Source organism: Peromyscus maniculatus, chromosome 1, assembly GCF_049852395.1.
Source record: "Peromyscus maniculatus bairdii isolate BWxNUB_F1_BW_parent chromosome 1, HU_Pman_BW_mat_3.1, whole genome shotgun sequence".
In the NCBI taxonomy this organism is placed as follows: Eukaryota; Metazoa; Chordata; class Mammalia; order Rodentia; family Cricetidae; genus Peromyscus; species Peromyscus maniculatus.
Genome location: NC_134852.1, coordinates 150,179,437 through 150,205,257, shown reverse-complemented (window position 1 = coordinate 150,205,257; position 25,821 = coordinate 150,179,437). Strand labels below are relative to the sequence as shown.

The 25,821-nt window shown below is 48.5% G+C and overlaps 1 protein-coding gene across 5 annotated transcripts in view; it reads left to right on the top strand.

Annotated features, from left to right (window-relative positions):
- Positions 1-867: 867 nt before the first annotated feature.
- Cfap46 (cilia and flagella associated protein 46) overlaps positions 868-25,821 on the top strand; it is a 92,419-nt gene continuing 67,465 nt past the window's right edge. For 3 of the 5 annotated variants that reach the window (XR_013045885.1, XR_013045886.1, XR_013045884.1), the window contains exons 1-13: positions 869-992; positions 1,235-1,359; positions 1,564-1,695; positions 2,172-2,236; positions 4,275-4,439; positions 5,274-5,397; positions 5,985-6,079; positions 6,993-7,103; positions 11,308-11,407; positions 19,881-19,979; positions 20,558-20,748; positions 25,076-25,304; positions 25,558-25,678. Coding sequence is in view for 2 of the 5 variants with exons in the window: in XM_076554685.1 (XP_076410800.1) it covers positions 944-992; positions 1,235-1,359; positions 1,564-1,695; positions 2,172-2,236; positions 4,275-4,439; positions 5,274-5,397; positions 5,985-6,079; positions 6,993-7,103; positions 11,308-11,407; positions 19,881-19,979; positions 20,558-20,748; positions 25,076-25,304; positions 25,558-25,678 (1,606 nt within the window). In the remaining 3 variants the exon portion in view is untranslated. Of the gene's footprint in view, positions 993-1,234; positions 1,360-1,563; positions 1,696-2,171; positions 2,237-4,274; positions 4,440-5,273; positions 5,398-5,984; positions 6,080-6,992; positions 7,104-11,307; positions 11,408-19,880; positions 19,980-20,557; positions 20,749-25,075; positions 25,305-25,557; positions 25,679-25,821 lie in introns of all 5 variants that reach the window. The other 2 variants (XM_076554685.1, XM_076554687.1) reach the window with 2 other exon arrangements.

The following is a 25,821-nucleotide window of genomic DNA, read 5'->3' as shown; positions in this document are numbered from 1 at the left end:
CTAGAGGAAGTAGGTCACTGGAGGCGTGGCTTTGGGGACTGTGGCTCCTTACTTAGCTCTTGGGTACATTGGTCCTTCTGCACTGCATTCCGTTCTAAATGCTCATTTGGGCTTTTAGAGCCAGGTTTGTCTTTGTCTATGTGCCTGCTCACCTAATGCTCCAGGGATCTCCATCGCTGCCCACCCACAATGGCTTCTCAGCTTCCGAAGTGCAGCCCCATCTGCAGCCTGGAGCTCAGCCCCAGCTAGGACCTCCAAGACTATTGTGTCTTAGTGGGAGATCTCTCCGAGAGTCGTCGTCCTCGCCCAAGCACCCTAGAAGGCCTCTTTCCACCCTCCATGACCCCACGACTGCTCCAATTCCTTGGAATTGGAGCTTCTGGCCCAGACCGCAGCTACAGGCAGATCTGCCCAGTCTTCACTCCTCAGATCCCCAAATGTCCCATGTAGACCTGCCACAGGTGGTACCTGAAGTTAGAAAGGGGGATTCTTTCCCAGGCTGGTGGTTTCCTTGTCCTCTGGTACCCAACAGCCCTCCTTCCTGCTCCTCGAGACATCCTCTGTTAGATATTTGCGGACATGCGTCCAGCCTGCGCTCGCCCAAAGCTCTTGTCTTTTCCCTGACTCAGCAAAGCGGGGACACTGAAGAATGGATGGATGGATGAGAGGTGAGCGCGGCCTGGCGAGGAAACTGAGGAAAGCCCGGCGTTGGTACCAATTCGACACTCAAGAGTTCTTGACCTGGCTTCGCTTGGTGTCCGCCAGTCCCGCCCCGCCCCGCCCCCTTCTTGCCTCCTTTTCTGCTCCCTTCCCCTCTGGCGTCACGCAGCCCCTAAGTGTAGCCCCGCCCCGAGCTCCTGCGTCCTCAGTCTGGGTCCGTCTCTAGGCAACCGCTTACCGGTACAGCAGCGAAGCCGCTGTCTGACTGTGGGCCTCAGGCGCCATGGACCTGGTCATCACGCAGGAACTGGCCCGTGCCCAGAATCAACAAGGTGGGTCTCATCCTAGCTCTGCTGATGGGAACCCCTTCGCCCCAGTAGAGAGGCACAGAAGGCCTCTCGTGATGCGGTGGCTACAGTTGTTGAGCCTGGCCTAACTGTTGAGTGGGGAGGGCTGCGGGCAGCCTGGCCAGGAATTCAGACTCCTGTTTCTGTGCCAGAGGAAGGCTCTCCTGGGGACTGTGTCTCTCTGACGCACCCATGCCGGGCCCCTCTGCTGATCCTCTGCCCCATAGACGCAGCTGCCCTGCAACGAGCTTATGAGCTGATCAAGTCAGCAAACCTGGGCAAGTCGGAGTTCGACCCCTCAGAGAGCTTCAGCCCGGACCTGTTCGTGCTGTGTGCAGAGCAGGCACTCAAGGTGGAACCCCAAGCCTGGCTGGCACTGGGACACAATGAATCTGCCCCCCCCTCACATTTTTGTATATAAATGGCACAGAGGAGGGAGGGTGGGACACTGACGAGTGTTGTGGGAATGGGAAGGACCAAGCTAGTCTCACCAGTGACCTGAAGCCCCTTTATTCGGGGCATCTTCCCTACTTTTCCTGGCTTCAATCTCCTACAGATGGGCGAGCCTGAAATGAGTGATGACTGCATCCAGATGTACTTCAAAGTGAAGGGGCCAGTCACTCAGTTTCTGGGTCGAGCACACTTGTGCAGGGCCCAGCTTTGTGCCCCACAATCAGAGGAAAACCTGGTGAGAACATGCCCCCCCTTTTTTTTTTTTTTTTACCCTACCCCTAGGGATGGCAGTAAGGCAGGTCTTAAGAGTGGCTTTCAAGCAAGATGGTGTTGAGGAGCCAGACGGACATGTCCTCCACAGTGATGCAGAATGTTTACAGTTCCTGTTTGTGCTTTTCTCTTCACTCAGCACTTGCCAATGCCTGAGATGAATCCATCGGACCTCCCACCTCTGCGTGGCAGTGCTATGGCCTGTCTGTCTTTTCTCTACCACAGCCCTCCCTGAGCTGAGCAGAGGGGGAGCTGGGAGAGTCTGGCACCCATGGGCACAGCCAACTGTGGTTGGTTTCTCAAGAGTCTCCCACTGTACCCCAACTGTGTATAAGCTGGGGTGCCAAGCAGTTTGCATTTGGTGACAGAAGCTGACATGAGTGGTGATGGTTGCTTGGGCGGCAAAGGTGCCTTACCTGTGCGTGCACTGTGCTGTTTCAGGAGGAATTTGAAAACTGTGTGACTCAGTACATGAAGGCTATAAACTTCGCAAAAGGAGAACCGAGGTAGGCATGCCAAGTTCTCTGCTTCTACTTGATTGCATAAGACTTTGGTACCCAAAGGTACCAGGTGATGCTATTGATTTATACTGTTGTCCATCCCTTCCCCATTTTGTTTTGTGTTTGGAGTTAGGACACAGGCTTGTCTTGTTACCTGGGAGAATCAGCCATGTTCATGCAGACTTCCCAGAAGCAGCATCCTTTGCTGTGCTCAGGACTTGAGATTTGTAGATAGCTGTATTTTCTACCTACGTATTTTCTCTACGACCTCCTTCCCAACCCATCCCCCAAACCCCCTTGTTCCTGGCTTTTGGGGGTCAGTCTCTCTGAAGGGAGAAGGGCACACTCTAGGGTTCCTCCAACTGGACTGTGGTCCTCTGCCCCTGCACCCTTTCCTGTCCCGTGCACCTCTTCCTGTCTCTGCAGCTGTGACTCTGTGAAACTCTAGCCCAGCTTTCTATCTAGTGCTTGTCTTTTTGTCCACTCCAAACTCAGATTCAATTATTGAAAAGTTAAGTTGGCAGCCGGGCGGTGGTGGCGCACGCCTTTAATCCCAGCACTTGGGAGGCAGAGGCAGGCGGATCTCTGTGAGTTCGAGGCCAGCCTGGGCTACCAAGTGAGTTCCAGGAAAAGGCGCAAAGCTACACAGAGAAACCCTGTCTCGAAAAACCAAAAAAAAAAAAAAAAAAAAAGAAAAGTTAAGTTGGCATACACCGGCATTGGCACACACGCGGTAGGACCCAACGTTAGAAGGGGCTTCCATTCATTCTGCCCATGCCTGCTGCTCATCTGTTGAAGGTCTTCTCAGGCCACACACTGCATAGGTATAAGGGTCCAGGGTCCAGCCCCATAGAACTTAGCAGAGTGAATGTTTCCAAATACAGCCTTCAGCTCCTGGCCATGCTCCACTGCAAGAGTCTTGGAAACAACTATAGATGGGCTGAGGGGTGACTGGGACTCGCTGGTCTGGTTGCTGGCCACTTGGTTTCCCTTCCTCCTTCCTGGGTAATGAGCAACAGTTGATAGGGGAATGTCTTCCTGTATGCTGTGCATATGTGTTGCTCTGATTGGTTGATAAATAAAGCAGTTTGACCTATGGCAAGGCAGCTTAGAGGCAGGCGGGAAATTCAAAGAGAGAGACAGGAAGAAGGAGGGGAGAGAGGAGCGAGCGGCCCAGAGAACAACATGTAATGGGACACAGGTAAAGCCACAGACCATGTGGCGATACATAGATCAATAGAAAATTATGGGCTAATTTAAGGTACAACAGCTAGCTAGCAAAAAGCTGGAGCCATAGGCCATGGCTATACAGTTCATAATTAATATAAGCCTTTGTGTGTTTATGTGGGGGATGTGTGTGTGGGAGAGATTTGTCCTGACCACCGGCAGGCCAGGACCTAGGAAAACTTCCAGCTACAAACAATGGCCTGTCTGATGACCAGTCAGTGGTAGAACGTCAGGGCTGCCCACTCCAGACAGTGGCTTCACAGTAAGAAAGTCCTGCAGCTCCCCTATGTGACTCTCTCAGATGATGCCCTGCCACTCAGAGGGAGATGCCTGAGAAGAGCCTCTTCACACACCTTTAATATCTCCTCAAGGGTTTATGTCCAGACATGGAGTTTGTCCTTTAGCCCCACACTTCCACCTGCAACACACTCTGTCTGGCCATCTTTTGTCCACTCGGCTCCTGGCTGGTTCTTGGACTTCTTCCTGGTTACAGTAGGATGTCACCTTCTCCAGGAAGCTTTCCATGCTCTTTCCTTCCTTGCTTATGACTGTATTTTCATAGGGCATGGTTAGTTTATGGAATGACTGAATGATAGGAACCTACTCTAGACAGGTACCATGTCATCACCACAGTGAGACAGCCACTGCTCATGTGGAACAGAGCTGTCAGGGCATGGCTCTGCATCCTGGTGCTGATGCAGAGGTGCCTGTATCTGATGGTGATGGGACACACCTCCACTTCCCTTCTGAATTGGTCCAGAAATCAGGATCCCCCAGCCCTGTGACTCTAGCATTCTGACTTCCACTCCCTGTCTAGGTATTACTTCTTGGTGTTCAATGCTTCTGTTCTCTACTGGCACATGGTGCGACCATTCCTCAAGCCTGGATATCACCAATATGTGATCCCCAGCCTCTCCCAAATTGTCAACGTATTAAATCAGACAGAAGAAGAGGACAAGGAATGGCAGGCAGAGCTGATGATGTGAGTGGGGGCCATAGTCCTTAATAGCCTGAGGCTAGTCCTAAGCTTATTATGACTCAGGCCATATGTACCTCTCTTTCTCTTCCAAGGGAGGGGCTGGGTTCCTGAACTGTCAGGATGTTCTTTCTAGCAATCGATGGATATTGCAACAGGCCGTAGAGATGCATCAGGATTCAAAGCAAAGGAAATGTGGCACAGTCCTGGCCCACACTTTTAAAGCCTCAGTGCAGTGGGGTTTTGTTGTTGCTGCTGTTGTTTTGGTTTTGGTGTTGGTAAGCACTTTGGCAAATAGCTTTGCCAATATGAACATCACATCTGGGTTCCCAGGTGCCTGTGCGTGGGAGATCTGAGGTCGCTGCTCTGAAGCCACAGGCTATCAGCAAACGCCTGGTAACTGTGCCAGCTAGACAGAGAAGGGATCTTTCACAGGTTTTGTTAGATCTTGCCACAAGCAAGGGACCAACTGATTTTGACAATGTAGGTTCCAGCATCAAAGATGTCAGCTCAAGTCTAGACCAGTCTGCAGGCTTGGGGTACCTGTTTGTGGCCATTTGGGAACCTCTAAGAGAAAGTTGATGCAAATGAGATCTTCCTTCAAAGTGTCATCTGGAAATGATCTTGATAATTAAACTGGCAATAGTTCGCATGCTGTCTGCAGTAGCTTCTTCCAATCCTGACCTTGCCATGGATCCTGGCGAGTGTCAGGTGCTTCCCTGGGAAACCTTTGAAAGTTTGTGAAACACGGAGTTTGCAAAAGCCTGAGAATCTGGCTCCTAGAGATTTGCAGCCGAAGACAGTCAAGCAGGCTAATGTGTGCTGTTTTCTGTTGTCCAGGGAACTTCTTGAATGTTACCTGCAAGCCGGAAGGGATGAGGATGCTGCCAAGTTCTGCATGACGGCCGTACCATTCATCAAAGCCAATGTGCCGCACAAGTACCGGCACATGTTCTCAGTCATGGTAAGAGGAGACCTCACAAGGCAAGGCAAGAGGTGGTGGTGTTCACGGTCATTGTGCAGAGACTATGCACAAAACCACAATAAGCCTATTTGTTGAAGAACATAAAAACACACACATGTGAACAAAACAATAAGAAAAATAATGAAAAGAACAGGCAGTTCATCAAAATGCAAAGTCCTTTCATTACTATTGTTTAAATATTTCTTTTGTAACAGCATCAAATTTTTAAAAGATTAACAGAAAATTTGTGAAATATAAGTAATTACCATAGCACCATGTCCCCTAAAGTGTCGACAACCTGTTAATTTTGATGTATAAGAATCAGCTTAAGGGGCTGGGGATTTAGCTCAGTGGTAGAGTGCTTGCCTAGCAAGCACAAGGCCCTGGGTTCAGTCCTCAACTCTGAAAAAAAAAAGAATCAGCTTAAATTATATATAAAATGTATAAAACTTAATTAGTGATAATTTGTCTTAATTACAAATATTAATTTTATAGGAGGAATAAAATAATATCTAGACACAAAATCCGAATGAATCTCTAATTCATCATTTGAATGCAAAGTAACATTCAGTTGCATTCCTGGACAGGTTCGTCATGAACTAATGGATGACCATCAGTTAAGGGAAGAGAAAAAGCATTCCACAAGTCTCTCCATCACTTACCACATCAATTCACTAAAAGCGTAAGTAGTTTGGGAAGGGTGACCTTCTCAGGCTGAGATCAGGACACTGTCCCCTCCCTTGGGACACCCTTTGTCAGTCACAGGAAGTTTTAGGGCTTAGGGCTGGCTGTAGGAGCTACCCTAGAGGAGGTGGTGCTAGGGTTTGTGGGGAGGACCTAAAGTAACCCCCATTTACTATGTACATTACTGAGAAGCAAGGGGTCGTGAAGTCACCAACAAAGTAAGCGGAGTCCCAGCAAGTAAAGAAAGTCCCCGGCCGAGTCAGATGCTTCTCACAAGTCCTGCCAGATGAGGCTTGAGGTAGACCATGAGGAGACCGTGTGTGTTTGAGGCTGAGGAGAGTGAGATTACAGTAGGCTTGGTCCTGAGGAGAGTGAGATTACAGTATGCTTGGTCCTGAGGAGAGTGAGGAGATGACAGTAGGCTTGGTCCTGAGGAGAGTGAGGAGATGACAGTAGGCTTGGTCCTGAGGAGAGTGAGGAGATGACAGTAGGCTTGGTCCTGAGGAGAGTGCAGAGACCAGAGCTTGTTTGAAGCTGAGGGAGACCGCTTATTTCAGAGTGGTTTTGACCTCCTGGCAATAATGCAGAGCTACAAAGAGACTTCTAAGGGCCCAAGTGCCCCAGGGCAGGGAGTCTGAGGCACAGTGCTGGCTCCACAGACAGGCCCTTGCACACTTTCCTGGAGTTTTCTTGCGGGGATATAAGGAAAGGGATAATATTACCTGCAAAGAGAAAGATAAGGAGGCATGACAATTTGCCTGGGAAATTAGGCACGAAGAGGGAAGAAGGAATGTTTTAAGACCTCCATTCTGTGAGAAGCACGGGTTCATTGATTTAAGAGTTTCCCCGAGAATAATTTTTTAACAATATGATGGGATGATTTGACAACATAGTGTTTAAATCAATTCTAGGAAATTGGATAAAAATAATTTGCCAGAAGACATCAACCAAATTCTGAAAAAGGCCTATAAACATTTAAGTCATTACAATCACCATCGCTTCCCTGCCATCAGAGAAGAAAAGTAAGTGTGAACCTTCCTTTGTGTGCATACACATATACCTACATGGCCACCGCACAGTATTCAGAAAGTACCAGAAAAGGTACAAAAACATGAACTAGGACCATGCAAGTACCAGCCCCACACCAGAGGAGGATATGGCACTACCTCCCTGGCACGATATTATCCTGACGTTTACACTGTCTGTGTACCACAAATGGGGTGCGGACCTTCATGTCCTACCTCAGAACATCAAATTTCACTTCTAAGCACAATCACTTTCAGCTCGCCACAGTGCCTTGAAACTTCTTAGCAGCTACACAGAAGAATGCATTGAGCGGAGCCTTCCCAGGAGCTCATCTTAATTCTGAGGTTTCTGGCATTTCTGAATTCTGGTGGAGTTGGGAGGAGTTCTGGGATGGCTCCTCGCCTCAGTGGCTGCCTATCACACCCTCGTGAGCACTTTGCATTGATTTGAGATGATGAGATCGTAATTGCTCCCATGTGTTGGCTTTTGATTTCCAAGTCTCTGATCACTAGTGGGGTGCCATATTCACCTATGTTCGGGGCTTTCGAACTACCTCCCCTGGGAATTTATCTTCTGAATTCTCAATGATTGTCTCACTAACTTCTGTTCACTTCTAACGTAAGAAACCTTGGCTATGGTAGTTATTTTAGCCACAGGGCCTCTCCATACGATAGCCACTGTTACCAGAGGCAGAGCACCGCCTGGTCTCAAGGATCATTTGGCCACTGACTTGGGCTGAAGTGTGTAGATTTTGTATACAAGAGGCTATACCATTGATGGGAGTGGTGTCAGCATCAGACTGCAAATGTGATGTGGAAGCGGGGCCTTTGTAGCTGCAAGTCATACCAGATGTGTCATACCAAATAAAGGTGGCCTCTGACTCCCAGGACAGACGTCCTTTTAAGAAAAGGGAAATTCAGGCACAGAGACACACATGGAACAGAAGGTACCAACAATTACCGGCCACAACCTGGGGAAGCGAGGAGGGATCCTCTACTGAATCTTCAAATGGAATGTAGCTTGGGGGAACACCTTGATGTGAAGTCTGCCCTGAGGACTGTGCGACAATCATGTCTGTTGTTTTCTGCTACTTGGTCTATAGTGCTGTGCTGTGGGAGCCCAGAAAACTGAATGAGAGCATGCGTTATCTGTGTCCCAAGCTGAAGCCTAACACAGGGCACATTTGTATCTGTCTGGTTGTGTCTGTGGGCAGGGTTCATTTACCAGCCAGATGGTAGCTGCCTCCCTCGGGTCTCTCTGGCAGCTAAGCAGGGAGAGAATGTCCCCGCTCACATGGCTGCTGGCACCATTAATTCTTATGGCCCATAGGGTAACTCCAGAGGGGATGGCCTGCCTTATCAGAACAGCCAGGGAAAGCACCCACTGTCTACAGGCAGGGCTATGTGTGGTTCAGGGCTGGGGTGGACTCTGCTTGCACACAGGGGCTGTGTAGTGCTTGACACATACTCCTCAGGGGAAGGAGCATGCAGAGGGCCACACTTGGGGTCCCGAGGGCCCCAAAGTCTAAGTGAGAACCAGGGGCTCTCCACACCGGCTTTCAGAACTCTTGTCAGGTTAACAGCAGCTCTCTGAGAGGAATGAGTGCTCATATGCATTTGGACATGTGCTTGCTCCTGGAAGGAAGGCCGCATCCGTCATCAGATTCTCTAAGTTATTTTAACCGAAGTCAGACCCCAGCAGTCCTGTCCATGGCAGGGTATTCTACCAGGGGCTTGGTGATGGTGAGATTCCTTCGTGCGAACATGCTCATTGCTCTCTAGGGTAAATTTCTGGACATGGGGTTGTAGGGTGCTGCACAGGGCATGCACACAGGCAGCTTGCTTTCTAATCTCTTATGGTGACTTCTCTGAGGCTGTAAGGTAGAAGTTCCATTGCTTGACTATGAGGAAGCCAGACATTTACTCATACATGTATGAGTACTGTTTTCTTTGTTGCCTCTACATTCCTTTCTTTTACCTGACTTTAAAAATACGGTGTATGTACCCATTGCACAGTTAGCTGTAAGAGCTTTCCTGTATTGAGATCTTCAGCTTTGTTGTGGTTACAAGTTATCCAGGTGACCAGTTAAACTTTTTTTTTTTAAGTTTTGATATACAGAAATGTTGTACTTAATATAACAATAATGTGAGCTAACATTTATCCCCCACCAATCCTGGACCAGACGCCATCTTTGGTCCTTTACATGTGTGAACTCAGCTGCTTAGTGGACCCTGGGAGTGGACGTGAGGATACTCCGAGGAACTCACTGGCCCCCAGCCTCCTCAGATAGCATCCCCTACAGCGAGCCGCTGGGGAGCTACTCTCCGAGGCTCCCCACTTGTGTGTGAACCTCCAGCTGAAGTGCACAGGAACCCCCAGAACCCATTGTGTCTAGAAGGACCCCAGAACTGTTTCAGGTTCACAGCTCTTTGTGCAATCCGCACTCTACTCCTGGGGGAGCAGCTGTGTAGCTCCCGACTTGCCCAGGATACATGATGAGCAGCCCGAGCTGCCCTTTAAAGGAGGTAGGACCCTTCCCCCACAATCCAGAGAGCCTTGGAGCTCCCTGGCACTCCAGGGCCAGACTGCAGTATCTTCATTTGGGCTTCTGTGTCTAGAATTCGGACTAGGGAAAAAAATGTAATATTTGTTTAAAACCAAAATGATCTAGGAACCAGCTATTTACCCTTCTCTTAGTTCCTCCTTTTTGACCTGCCTAGCAGGCCCAGAGCTCAGGGGAAGCATGGAAGCAGAAGTCCTAGGCCCATGCCTTGGATATGCAGGGCCTGAGGAGAGAAGGGTGGGCAGCAGAAAGATCCTCCCTTCCTAAAGCCGCCTCCCGCCTGGAACAGCTCAAGACCAAAGAAACAGAAGATGGTGCCACCTCATGCAGTCATCGTCGTAACTCTGTCTGGGTGTGTCGCTGACATTACAGAGGCAGAGAGAAACTGCGTCTGTTCCCCCAGAATGGCTGCCAGGCTCGGGGGCTACTTAGTGGTCACCGCTGGGGATGTTGCTGGAGTCCAGTGGGAGGAAAGCAGGAATACAGCGGCAGGGCAGGGGATGAGGAGATGCAGAAGGCCCAAGTTTGAGGCCAGGAAGCGCTGGCCAGTCTCCTAAAGGACCATAGGCTAGCCTAAGTCTCAAAAATGGGCGATTTCCTCCACCAATTTGTTCTTTTTCAAAGCTGTTTGTGCATCACAGGTCCCTGTACTTTCACATACATGTAAGTGCCACCCACTGAGACTTAGATTGGCAATGGGGGCTGTACTGATGACATCCCATGTGCCTGTCACGGGGAGGAAGAACCTGGGCTGTGTCTCTCCCCACATGACCTTCTTCTAAACCGTGTTCACAAGATGGGCCTCGACAGACCCTCACTGGACAACTGCACAAGGAGTTTGTGATGATCCAGTGTTTCCCTGGCCTCGTGGCACCTGGGCCATAGCCTGGAATCCTGGATGGGGACTGCTGTATGATGTTTTGTTTGTGTTCTGACAAAGTTTGCCTGGAGATAAGAGTGGGGAGGCCAGGCAGTGGTGGCACACACCTTTAATCCCAGCACTCGGGAGAAAGGAAGCAGGAAGATCGGGAGTTCAAGGCCACCCTGGGCTACTCAAGATTGAACCAGTCTAAAAGAGAAACAGAGCCAGGCGGTGGTGGTGGTGGTGGTGGTGGTGGTGGTGGTGGTGGTGGTGGTGGTGGTGGTGGTGCACACCTTTAATCCAGCTCTTGGGAGGATCATGCCTTTAATCCCAGCACTAGGGAGGTGGAGACAGGATTTTGTCCCCCATTCAGTCTGAGGATTCATAGAGACAGAATCTCCCCCATTCTGTCGGAGGTTTCGTAGAGATAAGAGTCTCCAGTGGCTGGCTGCTCTGCTTCTCTGATCTTTCAGCTTTCACCCTCCGTATCTGACCCCCAGTTTTTATTTAATAAGACTAATTAGGACTGCACTCCAGGGGACAATGTGTCCAGTCGGGACAGATGCAGCGCGGTGGAGAGCTCTGGGTCAGCCCTGCAGCAGCAGGGAGGCGGGGCCAGCCCAGCAGGTCTGTCACTTTTCCTGTCTTACTTCACTCGTAGCTCCTGCCCCTGCCACACCACGGTCACAGTGCAGCAAGACTGGCGTCGTCACCGCCACACCCGTGAGCTTCTGCCCTGAGCTGAGCCAGGGCCTGTTGGTTTCTTTATTTCCAGAATGCTTCTGCTTTTTGAGTTGGGCCGCCTGTCCTTGACCTTGAAAAATGAGCCCATTGCCTGCGACTGCCTGTCAGATCTGAAGAAAATTCAAACCAAAGTAAGTGACGTAAGGTTAGCGCTGGGTGGTGGCTACAGAGGGTAGCTCAGAGGACGGTGGCCCCAGGCCTGAAAAAAATAAAAGGGTTGGTGGGAAGGCCTTCTGTCCTCGGCACGTCCCCTGCAGGAGTGTGCTGGCAGTGTCTGCCGGTCGGTCGGCACTCGCGTCCCACGTCTTTCCTTTCACTTTTATCGCTGGCTCTGGCCTGTGTCGCCACCACTGTTCAGGCAAGGGCTGCGTAATGCTCACTCCAGTAATGACCCCTGGACATTTAAATCATACTTGACTTTTTGCTTATTTCTCAAAGGACCACAATAGAAACTCTCCACCTAAGCCAATGCTTTAGCAATTAGGGATTCCTCAGTGACATGGATTGCCAAGAGCTGTTACTGTGATTTTTTTATGCTGATGACCATATTGCCATCCAGGGGACGTTTAGGAGTACACACAGTGGTGGAAACATGCTTTGGGATGGTGACCCTCTTATCTTCCGAAGCCGCACGAGGCATTTCCAGAGTGGAGAGTGCTCTTCCCAGGAGTGCTGCTGCATTCAGAATGAGGCTAGATGATGGTTGTGCTGGACAGCCTGGTCCCTGTCCTGACCACCGCCTCCTGCTGTCTTAGTTGAACACTTGCTGTCTGTTCGGTCTTGGTTGCCTGTAAGGGTGAGCCTCTGTGGCTTTCTGGTGTTGGTTAACTGGAGTCACAGGGCCAGAGCAGACAAGCAGGAGCAGTTCACACAGCCAAAGGTGAAACGGGGGTGCGCATGGGGTGGCAATATAGGACTGCTTTAAATGGAAATAAGACTCCATCGGGACCATGGCCACCAGGTGTCACTTGTATAGGACTGGCCAGTGGGGTGAGGAGAAAGCGGCTGAGGCTGGGGACACATGCAGTGTGGGAGTAGCATATGATAGGATTACATTACAGCACTTAACCAAATTCTTTTGAGGTCCATTTTCCTCTTCTAGGTGTCTTTGGCACCGGCACCCAAACCCGGCCCTGCTCCCTCTTCACCAAACAATAGCTTCCTTCTCTCCCTGAATCCTGGGTTTTCTCTAAGATAGCAATGCTAACAGACACATCTCAAAATGGCATCTGTTCTTGGTGAGCGGAGAGGTGTGGGGAGAGCCGCACCTTGCCAGGTAGGCCTGCAAGGGAGACTTTCCCAAGACCAAAGAGCGTTCAACTCCACCCCCGGAGCAGTGCCCAGGTGCAGGCCTCTCTTCTGCTCTGCCACAGCTGCTGCCCATCCACAAGCCTCTCTACTACCCCCCCCCACCCACCCCCCGCCGCCCCGCAACTAACATTCCAAGGAGGCCATTGGGCTTCCCGGCTCTGCCTTTCCTAACTGAAGCTGTGGTCTGTGTGGTAGAAGACCTTGGCCACTTGCTCTGGGTATCTTTAATTCAGGGGCAGGGGAGAATTGAGGGTTCTGTGCCTCTGATTCCACACACACCCTCCCTTCTCCTCACTGGTCTGTTCCAGGCCTCCATCTCAATGTGTCCAAGGTGGGTCATTCTTATTCATGCATACTCGAGAGAGATAAATTTATATTTTTAGTTAAGGATTCTGTAGGTAGGCAACAGTCCATCAGTGTCAGTAAGAGCACATCGGTTCCAACTTTTTATATCCTGTTTTCTGTTTGATGTTTTTATTTCCTGTGAAAAACACTTCTGTTCTTTATCTACGAGAAAGGATGTCTCAATCTGGCAAAGAACATCTGTCATTTGTTATGTTCCTTGGTACGAGTTCAGGGAAGACCAGACGTTCCTCACCAGTGAAGTCTCCTGGGTCTTCCTGAGAAGTATGCTTCATTGTGTGTTCATTGTCCATCTTCTCTGCTGGGATGCGGCCTTCTTGAGAATGGGGCACATCTGGCTTACTCCCTGCTACACCCCTACCTTCCGGTATAGAAGCTGGTGCCTAAGAGGTACTCAGGAAATGTCTCCATCCTGCTGAAGACGGCAAGCTTTCAGGCCTGGAGCTCCTTGTATGACCTACGGGAGCCTATGGCTGAAACGGGGATGCGCATGGGGTGGCAATATAGGACTGCTTTAAATGGAAATAAGACTCCATCGGGACCATGGCCACCAGGTGTCGCTTGTATAGGACTGGCCAATGGGGTGAGGAGAAAGCGGTTGAGTCGAAGAACCAGGCCACTGTCAAGGTCAGTATGGAGACACACCCCAGGAGGAAGAAGCATGGAGCCCACACATCTGGCACTTTTCCAAAACAAAAGCAAAAACACAATTCTGTGTGACTGTCCAGAAACAAGTGGGACTTTTGCTGTGTAAAGTGGTGCAGGGAGACAGTGATGGAGTTTACCTTGCGGTCCAAACAGCAGAGACATAGGGACATTGTCCTCAAGTCAGAAGTTACCTAAAAACCAAACAACATGCAAGAAAACACAACCTTCAAGGCACCGGACAGCAGATAATGGGGGAAAGTCCTATACCATTTAACCACCTGTAAGGGACCTCAGGAGAAGCCTATGGCATCGGCCTGTTGGTGGTGGGGTCACAGGAGCAGGAGTGACGGGCACACAGGAAAGCTGCCCTTGACCCCTTAGCTGAAGGCTGATGAGCCCGTTCACACTAGGGCAACATTCAGGTTGGGGAAGCAGTTTACCTGGAGAAGTAAGACAGCGGAGCTCTGCAGACAACCTGGGGGTAGCTCCTGACCTCTTCAGCCAGAGAACCAAACTCTGGATTCTCAAGCTGAGTGCTCAGGAGTATAGGGAAAAGCCATCCCCAGTTTACTCTGCTCTGATTGTGTATAACAAAGCTTAAGAACAGGAATAAAGAATCGAACTATGAGGGAACGAATGGAGGTGTGAACTCACAATGGCTATGACTGCACAAGATCAAACCAGCCAAAAGTCCCCATGTAGATGATGGAGGGGGTCTCAAAGTCCCACCCTAGCTGGGGAATTATTGTCAGTTGATATCTGTTGGGAAGAGAGTCAGTTTTCTTCAGGGATGCAGTCCCTAAGGGGTTAACTCATTCTCCAGTAGATTACCTTGCACCCATGCACAGTCTAGAGAACTAACTAGACTCACTGTTAAAAAAGAGAGAACAAGAAGTTGGGAGGGAATATTAGTGAGAGGGATATGGAAAGGTTTGGAGGCAGATCAAAATACATTATACACATTGTGAAGTTCTCAAACATTAAAGGAATCTACATTTTCCAACAAAGTGGAATGGACAATTTATAGTACCTGTTGAAAAATTACCAGACGTGGAGAGAAAAAAAATGATCCATGAAAAAAAATGAAAGAGAAAAACAATCAAAATCAACCAATAAATTATATAAATAACAGTATTGGTTGACACAAGTGCTATTAACTCTATTATAATTCATTCCAGACTATTAAGAAGGTTGAAAAAGGTTTGAACATTCATGTAAAATAGAAACAAAATGCACGAAACACCCAAGCTTAATTTGAACTTGTAGAGTTGAAAACCATACTGGCTCCAATGTATCAACACTGGACAGACTCCAGAGCAGGTTAGACACCAGATGAAATGCAGAGAAGAAGCACTGTGAGGAAATTCAGAGTGTCTGCAAGCCTGAGGCAGCTTCCAGTGGACCAACAGAAATGCTAAGAATCTCTGAGGACAGCAGAGAAGAGAAGGATACCGGAAGACATAATGACCCAAATGCTACGGTTAACAACCTTGGAGAAGGAGGAGCAAGGGATGTTAGAAAGTAGTTAGGAGTGGCAGCAGACTGCTTGCTGGAGACAATAAAAGCAAAAGATAAGGATGGTCACTGAGATCCTAAAGTCTAGTTGGCCTAAATTCTACATCCTGAGACCATATCTTTTAAAACAAAAAGGTTTTCTTTGACCTCCTCCTCTTTCCATGAGTGTAAAGGAAACTCTGGGGGGAGAAGAAAATGGTGCTTGATGGAGAACTAGATCTGCACAGGAGAGTAATTGTGGCAAAGATAACCAGGGCATACTGTGGGGATGTTGATAAGTAGAACGAGAGGTGAGACTCCACAGCAGAATGGTAGGAAAGATGTGATGTGTGTGCTGGTGTGAAGTGGCTAATGTGAAGTTACCACAGTGAGAAGACTGGAGGAGGCACAGTCTGATAAACAGATGACACAGGCCATATGTCCCATGAGAGTAGCTCCAAAGTAGTAGTAGTAGGATATGGAGCTAGTGAACTCTCAAAGTAGACAGAGGGGCTGAGGATATAGCCCAGCTGGTAGAGTGCTTACCTATTAGATATGAACCCTAGATTCCATCCCTAGTACTGAGGGAGAGGGAGAGGGAGAGGGAGAAGGGAATGGAGGAGGAGGAGAGAAAACTGAAGAAACAATAGAATAAGGAAAATATGGGACAGATAGAAACAAATGGCGAAATGATGTAATTAATCTGATCTATTATGCTGTAATCACAATAAATGTAAATGGCCTAGTTATCACAATTAAAAGACATGCTGTCTTCATGAGAAAAGGCCAGGTCTTAAACTCATACTGCCTGTGAGAAACCCACATTCAGCGTGAAATGTTTGAGACCTAAAGCTACAGGGTGGTGAAGCATGCAGCCGTGCTCACACTGACAGATGGCAGCTGCTGACACTTGTGGGGAAGAAGCTGGGGGCTGCATTTCTGCTGCTCAGTGTCTGGTTTTAACATTGCTAGTTGTAGAGAGGTCATTTCACAAGGTGAATGGGCTCAGCCAGTAGGGAAAGGATGCCAGCTGTCATGGGCACCTACCACAGCACTTTAAAATGAAGGAATTGAGTCATTATAACTGGGGACAAACAAAGTCCAAAAGCAAAGCCAGACATTTTGAGGTGATACTCTGAGTGATGGGTAGGACGGGAGATATAAAGACTGGGGCTGGAGAGGTGGCCAGGTCCCATTCCCAACACTCACATGCTGGCTCCCAACCAGCTATAACTCTTCTGACTTGTCTACCAGGCATGCGCATGGAGTGCAGATGTACATTCAGGCAAAACATTCATACACATGAAATGAAAATAAATTTAAAAATTTTTAAATTGTCTGTAAAAATATAAAAGGCTAAGATAAGGCAACCTATTTGTTTTGTGACGGCTATAAAGCATACCCCACCCTACCCTGCTGCACCCTCCAAGCAGCAGAATACACTGTCTTCTTGGGTCACAAAGCATTTACCACAATAGATTTTATTCTAGACTTAAAAAGACATAAAATTTAAAGGTGTTCAGTTCTTAAGTATTGACTGACTAGTATGGAATTACATTTGGAGTCATGTTTCTACATAACTCATAAGTACAATAGAATTTCAAAATGGAATTAGAAGGTATTTTGAGCTGAGTGAAAAAAAAACCTATCAAAGTTTGTGAGTTGTAAAGAGGTCATTTTTTTTTTAAATATGTGGCATGTGTGCATGCATGTGGAGACCAGAGGTTGATGTTGGGTATCCTTTTCTATCATTCTCCGCCTTATTTTTTGAGACAGAACCTCTCACTGAATCTGGAGCTGCCTGTTTTGGCTGGACTGGCTGGCTAAGGAGACGCAGTACCTGCCTGTCTGCCCTGCCCGATCAGGGGTTACATGCAAGCGCTGCTGTGATGGCCTTTGACATGGGTGCTGGGGATCCGAACTCGGGTCCTTGTGCTTGCAACACAGACACTTTCCCCACTGGCCAGCTAAGCCCTCTGGGATGTTTCTTAAAGCAGAGAGACTGCATTTTGCCAAGTTAATGAGGCTTGCATCCATTGAGAAGACTCGCACACAACATTCAGCTTTGTAATAGCAGAAAATGGGTAGGAGCCAAAGTGGGCATTAACAGGCAGATGAACGAGTTGTGATGTTCTGAGGGAGAAGGAACAGAGCCAAGCTGTTGGTAAAGATGAGGCCGGGTGGATGAAACTCTAAATTATTGTGGGACTTGGAGCAACAGTCAGGGGACACCATGTGATTTCTTCACTTGTTCTAAGAAAGTGGAGATGTTTGGAAAGTAAATGAGATGCTTGGGTGCCCAGTGGGCAGGGGCACAGGCACAGGAAATGGGCGGGTCAGTGTTGTTGTGTCTTCAGCTGGGGAGGCTTTCCTGGGTTTGTATAGGCATGAGTCAAAGCTTACCAAATTGTACACCTCAAATATCTGCAGCTGACTATATGCCATTTATGTTCTAAGAAAGCTTTTTAAAAAGAGACTAACAGGAAAATCAGTAAATTAAAATTGCTGTTGGAACACAGAGATGAGTTTCATCCATGTAGAAGGCTCCTCCATCTCCAGAAGCCTGGGCCTTGGGCACAGGGATCATGTGTTCTCTGAAAATACTTTGTCATCAAGACTCGAACAGTGCAACTGTGTAACTCTGAAAAACTCAGAAATTCCGGCTGTGCCCCTCCCCATAAACTGCCTCTTTAAACCTCAGACTTCCAGCTGTGGGATTTCAAGACCCTGATGAGGTCCTTGAACAAGGTTCACTCAAAGAGCCCTGCACCACCCATAGTGATGGCAGGGACAGGGCTTTTGTACACCCTCCCACAAGGGCAGGGTACCTCTTACCAAAACCAGGAGCTTTTGCTGCTTGATGCCAGGACCCCAGGCAGGAATGCAATAAAACACAGTTGCTAAATTTCATAGCGGTTGGAAGCTAGTTTCATTATTTTAAAATTTAAGCCAGGGTCTTAAACAAACCACCCCACCCCAACCTCACAGAATATTGCCATTGAGCTTCCAAAACTTGATGGTAAGATTCTATTGCCAGGCGGTGGTGGCGGCGCACGCCTGTAATCCCAGCACTCAGGAGGCAGAGGCAGGTGGATCCCTGTGAGTTCGAGGCCATCCTGGTCTACAGAGCTAGTCCAGGACAGGCTCCAAAGCTACAGAGAAACCTTGTCTTGAAAAAAAAAATTCTATTGCTGAAAACACCACATACTTTAGTCACAGAATGTAGAGAAATGAAGCTGGTATGTGGAAGCTTCATCCCTACCATCTAGCTTTCAGAGTACTGGTTCTAAACACACTACCAAGGGAGAAAAGTTGTCATTAGTCTTACTAGTTGTGAGTCACGTGACCTACAGTAACAAAAGGCCTAACATGATATGCCCACTGGTACAATAGTGGCGCAAATGTTAGGGGAGAAACCAACCACTTTCTGATCAGCTTTAAGGCCACTCCACATGGTAGAACTCATGCCTGGCACTGTTAATGTGGCCAAGAATCCAAGGCCAGGCAGGCTGTAGGCTCTAGGGGAGGACCTACTGTTATTATTCTGCTGAATAGATATACCAATAGACTGACTCCTAAAGTCCTATCATAGTCACAGATAAGTGCTTCACTCAATCTTGTGAGAGAAGTTTCTTATAGGAGAAGATCAACACAGAGTTCCACAACTTGTCAACACGCAGAGAATTGGAAACTGCAGAGTGCTCAGCCCTAAATGGGACATCTGTATCATACCCCACCTCCCAAAGCTCAGAATTATTGCAGAAGTGAGGTGGGAAGAGTGTAAGAGCCAGACACGTGAATGACAACCGGGAAACAGTGTCTCCTGGGACTGACTGTGTCTGTGACAAGATAAAGTCACACACAGATCTGAGCATGCGGTGAAGTCAGAAAGTCCCATCCCTAGCTGAGAGACTATTGGCAGCTGATGGCTGTTCAGAGAAGGAGGGCCGTTTTGTTCAGGGATGTCACCCCGGGGAGGCTGCCCATACTCTGATGATGGCTCTGGACCAATGCACATGCTGACAGCAATAGGTGGACTCTGTAGGTTTTTTTAAGTCAACACATGAAATTTGGAGGGAATATAGGTGGTAATAGATTAGAGCTAGATGGGAGTGAGTGGGAGTGATTTTGATCAAAACACATGATATGCACATATGTAATTCTCAATAAAAAAGAGAAGAATTTAAACCAGAGGCTGATGAGATGACTCAGTGTGTAGAGGTGCTTGCCCCCAAACCTAAGGACCTGAGTTTGATCCTTAGAATCTACATTTTGAAAGGAGAGAGCTAATATTCTTGCAATTTGCCCTCTGATTTCCATATTTAAACACATATATTTACATGATTTTTTTTAAATTTAGGTCAGGCGTGGTGGTTTATTTCTATAATCCCAACACTCAGGAAACTGAGGCAGGACTCTGGTGTGAGTTCAAAGCCTTCCTGAGCTATAGAGTGAGTTCCAGGAAAGTCTTGGTTATAAAATGTGAGGCCCTGCATTTTTTTAAAAAAAGAGAGAAATGAAAAAGTAAAGAAAAATGCAAGGTCCTCTAAAATCAGTGAGGTTTTTTATTCCTCCTGTTAAAAGGTTTCAGAAAGTCTCTCTCCCTTTGTATCTTTTGAAACACGTTCCATTTTTCTCCCGTGACTTGGCACTGTTCTCTGATTGTCCATTTTCTGGTTTCTGTTTCTTCTGGGAATTCAAGGCATTTCAAGGTCTTTAAGGCTGATGAATGTGCATGATTGCTGTCATTTATGTCTTTGTGCTCAAAGTTCCAATCTGCATCCGCAGGATCCTGGCATGCTGCTGGAAATTGAAGGCCTGGAGTGTGAATTAGAAGCTTTGAGACTGGAGAGCAAACTTAAAATATACCTTCGAGGAGCTGTGGAGGTAAAGCTTTAAGCCCAAGTCAGAGTTCCCCTGGACCCAGGATCGCGGGGGTCAGGCTAGCTTTGAGAGCACTGGTACATGGCCGTGAGGTGCCTGGGGGCAGGAAGCCAGAGGCCATGGGGAATGCAGCTGAGAATAGAATGGGTGCGGGTTTTGATGAAGGCTCAGAGCATGGTGAGTGTGTTCCATGGATTCTGAAATTCCAACCTGGAGCATTCTTGAAATGACACACAACATAAACCAGAGTGAATCTTCTTGGGTAGTGAATGAAAGATGCAGGTCCTGATGAGTACACTCCAGTAAGAAAAAAACTCTCACCCCACTTGGGCAAGAAACACAATGAACCAGAGCTGTATCTAAGCCTTTTGGCTGAATGTCTCATAAAGTGCCCACCACAGAATAGGTCTGTGGCATTCTCAGAGGGATTGGGGCCCTGGTCTGATGACCTGGAGATATCTTATGCCTGATCCCTTAATCTGCCATCTACCCCAGTTGCCATCCCCAGCACTGGCTTTTCCAGATGGTGACCATAACTAGTTTCCCATCCTAGTCTCACAACCCTCAACCTGCCCCCACAGAACCAGCTGGACATCATTAAGAGACTGGACATCACGCTGCAGCGGGCCATCCGTTTGGGTGACCCCAAGACCATCCATGTGCTGTGCACTGCCCAGTGGAACATCTGCCTGCCCCTCCTGCAGCGCAACCTGAGGTGCTACCTCCGAAAGCCACTGACCACCATCGCCGAGATTCTGGAAAAGGTTGATAGGTGGGCACCATTTCTCCTGTGGTACCCCCAGGGGCTCTTAGTGTGGGAGAACCGGGATAGGGATTTTTCATATTACAGACAGAGTCCAGGGTGTATGCACCCTGTTCTCAGCATCCTCTGTGGGGTGCACAGGTACAAGAGCCCAGCTTCACTTGTTCAGCTGATGCTTTTCAGTCACCCAGGCAACCTAGATCAAGACTCCTCATGGCATAAACAGTCCTCGAGCTATCTGCCTGTCAGTGTATGGTGGTGGTGATTATCTGGAGAGAGACTTGTAAGTGTATCCTCAATAGCCATTATGGGCATGTTGTGGACAGGCTATCATCATAACCCAAAGACTCCTTCTAAATGCACCTCGCTTTGCTCACACCATACTGCAGGGTCCCTGTCATCTCACGTCCTCACAAACAGTTTTATGTATCCCTTGACTTCAGCTGTACTGTGGATGTGTACTTGTATTCAGCAGTAGATGCTTTTTATTCCCCTGTGTGAACAAGTGTCTTTCCTGTGTTGTTGACATTCAACTGTCTGTTTTGGTGACCTGCCTGCACAGACCTATGTCTCTGCCATACAAGGTCATGCTGGCTTTATATGATGACTTGTGAGGTGCCATTCTAAAATCTCTTGTCATGTTTCCCGTAATCAACAGTGAAATCATCCAGGCCCAGGGTGTGCTTGTCTGGCTGTCTATATCCTAGGAAAGTCTTCAGTCTGAGACAGTTTATTGTGTCCCCCAATATATTGTGCACCCTAATAAACTTATCTGGTGTTAGAGAACAGAACAGTCACTAGACAGACATAGAGGCCAGAAAATGGCGGCACACACGCCTTTAATCCTATCACTCGGGAGACAGAGATCCATCTGGAGCCCTGTGACTTCAAGGCCACACTGGAAACAGAGCCAGGCATGGTGGCACACATCTTTAATCCCAGACTTGAGATCTCATGTCTTGCTTGGGAAAGACACATGCCTTTAATCCCAGGAAATGATGGCAGGAAGCATAAAAGCATATAAGGTGTGAGGACCAGGAACTAGAGGCTTTGGGGCTTTTAGGCTTTTAGCAGCAGTTCAGCTGAGATCCATTCAAATGAGGACTCAGAGGCTTCCAGTCTGAGGAAACAGGATCAGCTGATGATTGGCGAGGTGAGGTTAGCTGTGGCTTGTTCTGTCTCTCTGATCTTTCAGAATTTATCCCAATAGCTGGCACTGAGTTATTATTATTATTATTATTATTATTATTATTATTATTATTATTATTATTATTATTATTATTAAGACCATTCAAGGCTCACCTTACAGACAGTCCCTACGTCTGGACTGAAATGAGTGAGCCCTTCCCCAGAGCACTGCGTCACCATGCATGCGTGGTCACATGGCTCATGCTCTGCATCCTGGCTTTTGTTACCTGTAAAGATCCCAGGGAGGGGGCCATGGCATATCCTAGCCAGGGTGTGAAGCCACTGCCTTCCCTCCGCTCTGGAAGCTGCACTCTCCATTAAAGCTGTGTGCCTGCCTAGCCTGGCATTCTGTGCTGTTTGAGGCGGACTCCAACATGCGGCTCCCCATGCCCATTGTTGCCCAGCTTGTCTGCCAGGCGTTGCTTTGAGGTGCACAACCTCCTCATGCGCTCATCAGTATGCCTTTCCTCTCCTCATCCCGCCACTGCTCTATCCCCAGGAGCTCCCTGAATGTTCTAGAATTCCTTCTTCCTTCTGTTGGCTTCCTTGCTTTTATGTATCTCTTAGGAGATAGGCTCCTCCAAGGTCATGACTGGGCTCCCTTTACCTAGCACAGCCTGTATAAGGCACTCGGTTCCCACCATCCCTCTCTCCACCCATGGAGATGCCAGCCTCGTGCAAACCATGGGGCCACTCCACAGCTAGTCTGTGCCTATTGCTGGTGCTCTTTTCATTCCGGGAAAACGTGGCCTCTTACGTTCACCTCATCATTGCAAATTCCAGGATCATCTCCTTCTTCCACAGAGCAGATTTCTCCAGCTGGGGGAGGGGGCACTCATCCTGGAGCGCAGGGCATGACTGGTGGACACCCTCAGCCCTGCTGATCTGAACGGATCCCACACCCTCAGTTTCAGAAACTTGCTTGTTACTGGATGCAGGGTTGGCTGACACACTGTTCTTTAAACACCTTGCAGAGGGTTTTTCTTCCCATCTCCATCATCTCCGATGGAAGGTCCAGTTCAGTGTTGTTCTCTGTGTGCCCTGTTTCCCCTCCTGTTTTTAATCCTGTCTCTTTAATCTTTCAGCATGTTGATTAGAATATCCCTAGGAGCCCTTTACAACTTTAAAATAATTCAAGTATGTTAAATGACACTTTTATAAGATTTGGAGAGTTATGAGCTATTGTTTCTTTGAGTACATTCCAGAAATGGGATGCTAGCTATACACATGCAGAATGTGGGGTGTCCCTCACAGTTCCTGGACACTGCTTGGTTTCTGAATTCTTTTGATCTCCATTCTTCTGATCAGGCCATTCCTGTTTCCAGGCTCACGGTCTTCCTGGCTGTTCACTCTGCGACCATACTTGTCTAGAATGGTTCTTTTTTCCCTTACCACAGCTTTTGGGTCTCGTATTTACTTGTTACCACTGTTTTCACTTTTTGTGAGCAGATTCATGACATGTATGTTGTGATATCTACTTTAAAAGATTTATCTGCAAAATCCAACAGCCAGCCTATCTGTGTCTTGACCCTGTGTCCTGACCCTTCCATCTCCTGGCATTACTAACGACTAGTGATTCTATGTTAAACATTGCAGGTGGTATCCTATGGAGTCTTTGCATTTTTTGTTTAACACAGGCTCCTATATAGCTTGTAGACAATGTGGCCCTGACTAGCCTTCAATTTGTTATATAAATCAGGTTGAACTCCAGCTTACAATGATGCTCCTGCCTCTGCTTCCCAAGTACTATGAATGTACCACCATGATTACTGCTGTTTTTAAAAAAATGTTGTTTTAGTTTTTATGGGCAGTTTAATGTTGGCTGATGGTCTTAAAATCACATTGGCTGGTCCACCTTGCTCTAATGTACCTCTGGGGGTCCAGGTGTTTCCTACACCCATCCCAGAGAGAATTTACCTGTGACACAGGCTTTCTTCAGGCTAAGCTTTGTGTTTTGGCTGGAGGAAGAGGTACAGAGATCCCTGCTGTTCAGCAAGTCCATGCTCTAACTGCTGCCTGCTCAGTCGGTGGCCACCTGCTCTGCCTCTCAGGAGCCCATGGCTACTTCCTTCGTGAGTCTCCTTCCAAGGGACCCTGATTTTATGCTATCCAGTACCTAGAAACAGCTGCCCTCTTATTAGATCATTTTTTAGATGCTATGGGTGACTGAGTGACTTTATCATAGTTGGAAGCAGAAGCAACTGGAGCCTTGGGCCAGCTATCTGGCTTGTTTTGAGGCTGTGAACTCCGGTTTTACATCTGCTGATTGTGGTTTTCACTTCTGGTCCCCTGTGGGCTTCTCTTTACGAATGACTCCTGATGTAAGTTCCTGCCAAGTTTCACATGGGCCTCTCTTATTCCATCCACAGTACGCGCCATGGTGCCCCAGATCCCTGCTCCTTTGGGTAGCAGAGCACTAACACCCGTTACCACAGGCTCTCTCCACTTGTCTGCACAGCCTCATAGTATTTCTATTACCCCGGTGGTCAGGACAATGTTGCTATCACTTTTCTTTCTCCATCTTGGCAGAAAGTCAATGAACCTATGGGTCCTAGAGCATCTCCATCCAGCAGTCCGTAGGTTGTTAGCTCTGTGTCCTGTGGCGCTGCTTGGGGTGCCCCCCCACCCCATCACTACTGCATAAAGCTTTTACTCGGATGCAGGGGCTTCTCCAAGCCTGGCTGAGCTCCAGCCAGAATGTGGCTAAGCCTCCTGGGCAAACGTCCAGTGTATCCATCAGAGCAAAGACAATGGACCGCAGCATTGACACCAAATATATTCCAGGGGACAGAGGAGCATCACAGTAGAGGGCAGGGTGGCAGCGATAGCTGGGTGGACATGGGAAGGCCATGTGTTTGCCCCTGTGCTCATGTCACAGCAGGAAGCACAGCACTAAACTTGTCTCGGTCTGCTGCTTCTCAGCCTGGACCCGGGGCTCAGTGAGCATGTCTCCAGTGGCCTAGAGCAACCACTGCAGATTTTCTTTCCCTTTGTGAGGCTCCTAGACAAGACAGGAAGGGGGCTGGAGAGCAGGGCTCTGGGCAGCCGTGTCCTGCCATGCCTCTTGCTGGTGGCTGGACAAAAGCCCCACACAGGCACACTAGCAGCCCACCATGGCTTCCTCACACGTGCTGTTCTCATGTTCTAGCCTCATGACCCTGATGCGCTGCCAAGTCCACATGGAGTTGGCGTATATTGAGCAGGATGAGGACCGGCTGGAGCCCGCCATGGAGCACCTGCAGAAGGCCATGCGCCTGGACAGCCTAGGCCTCTACCAGGACAAGATGAAGATAGCTTACAACCGGCTGCAGTTATGTACCATGCTGTACCAGTCCCCCGACCGCCCCGAGGACAAGGCCACCATGGCCATTGAACAGGTACAGACCCAACCCGTTGTGGGGCCAGCCTTCAAATCAAGAGGCTAAGGGGGAACCCTGGGAGAGAGAGAGCCTTAGGGACCATGCAGACCCAAGCATGAGGCCCAAGCTTAGCTACCCAAGGTCTGCCTGGCATCCAGAAGGCCTGTGGGAGCTCTGTTGCCTGAGGGTGGAACCATGGGATACCTTGAGAGTCTCCGCTGTCCCAGGGGAGGGGCTACCTCAGACATCGTGCATATCATACTGTCCGCAGGCAAAGAAAGCCACCCTGAAAGACAGTGCCCGGAAGAAGCGTGCACTCCTGGTGAATGCAGGCCTGGCCCTTGCCCCGGACACCTTCCAGATCGTGCTGGACAGCGAAAATGAGGCCAAAGGTTAAGTGCTGCCCTTGACCTCACTGCCCTTGACCTTGTGACACACCATATTAGTCTCTGGAAGTACTAGAGAAGGATTGTGTCTACAGGTGGCTATTAGTAGCAGTGTACCACAGCCAGAACTTAACATCACTGTTCTAGAT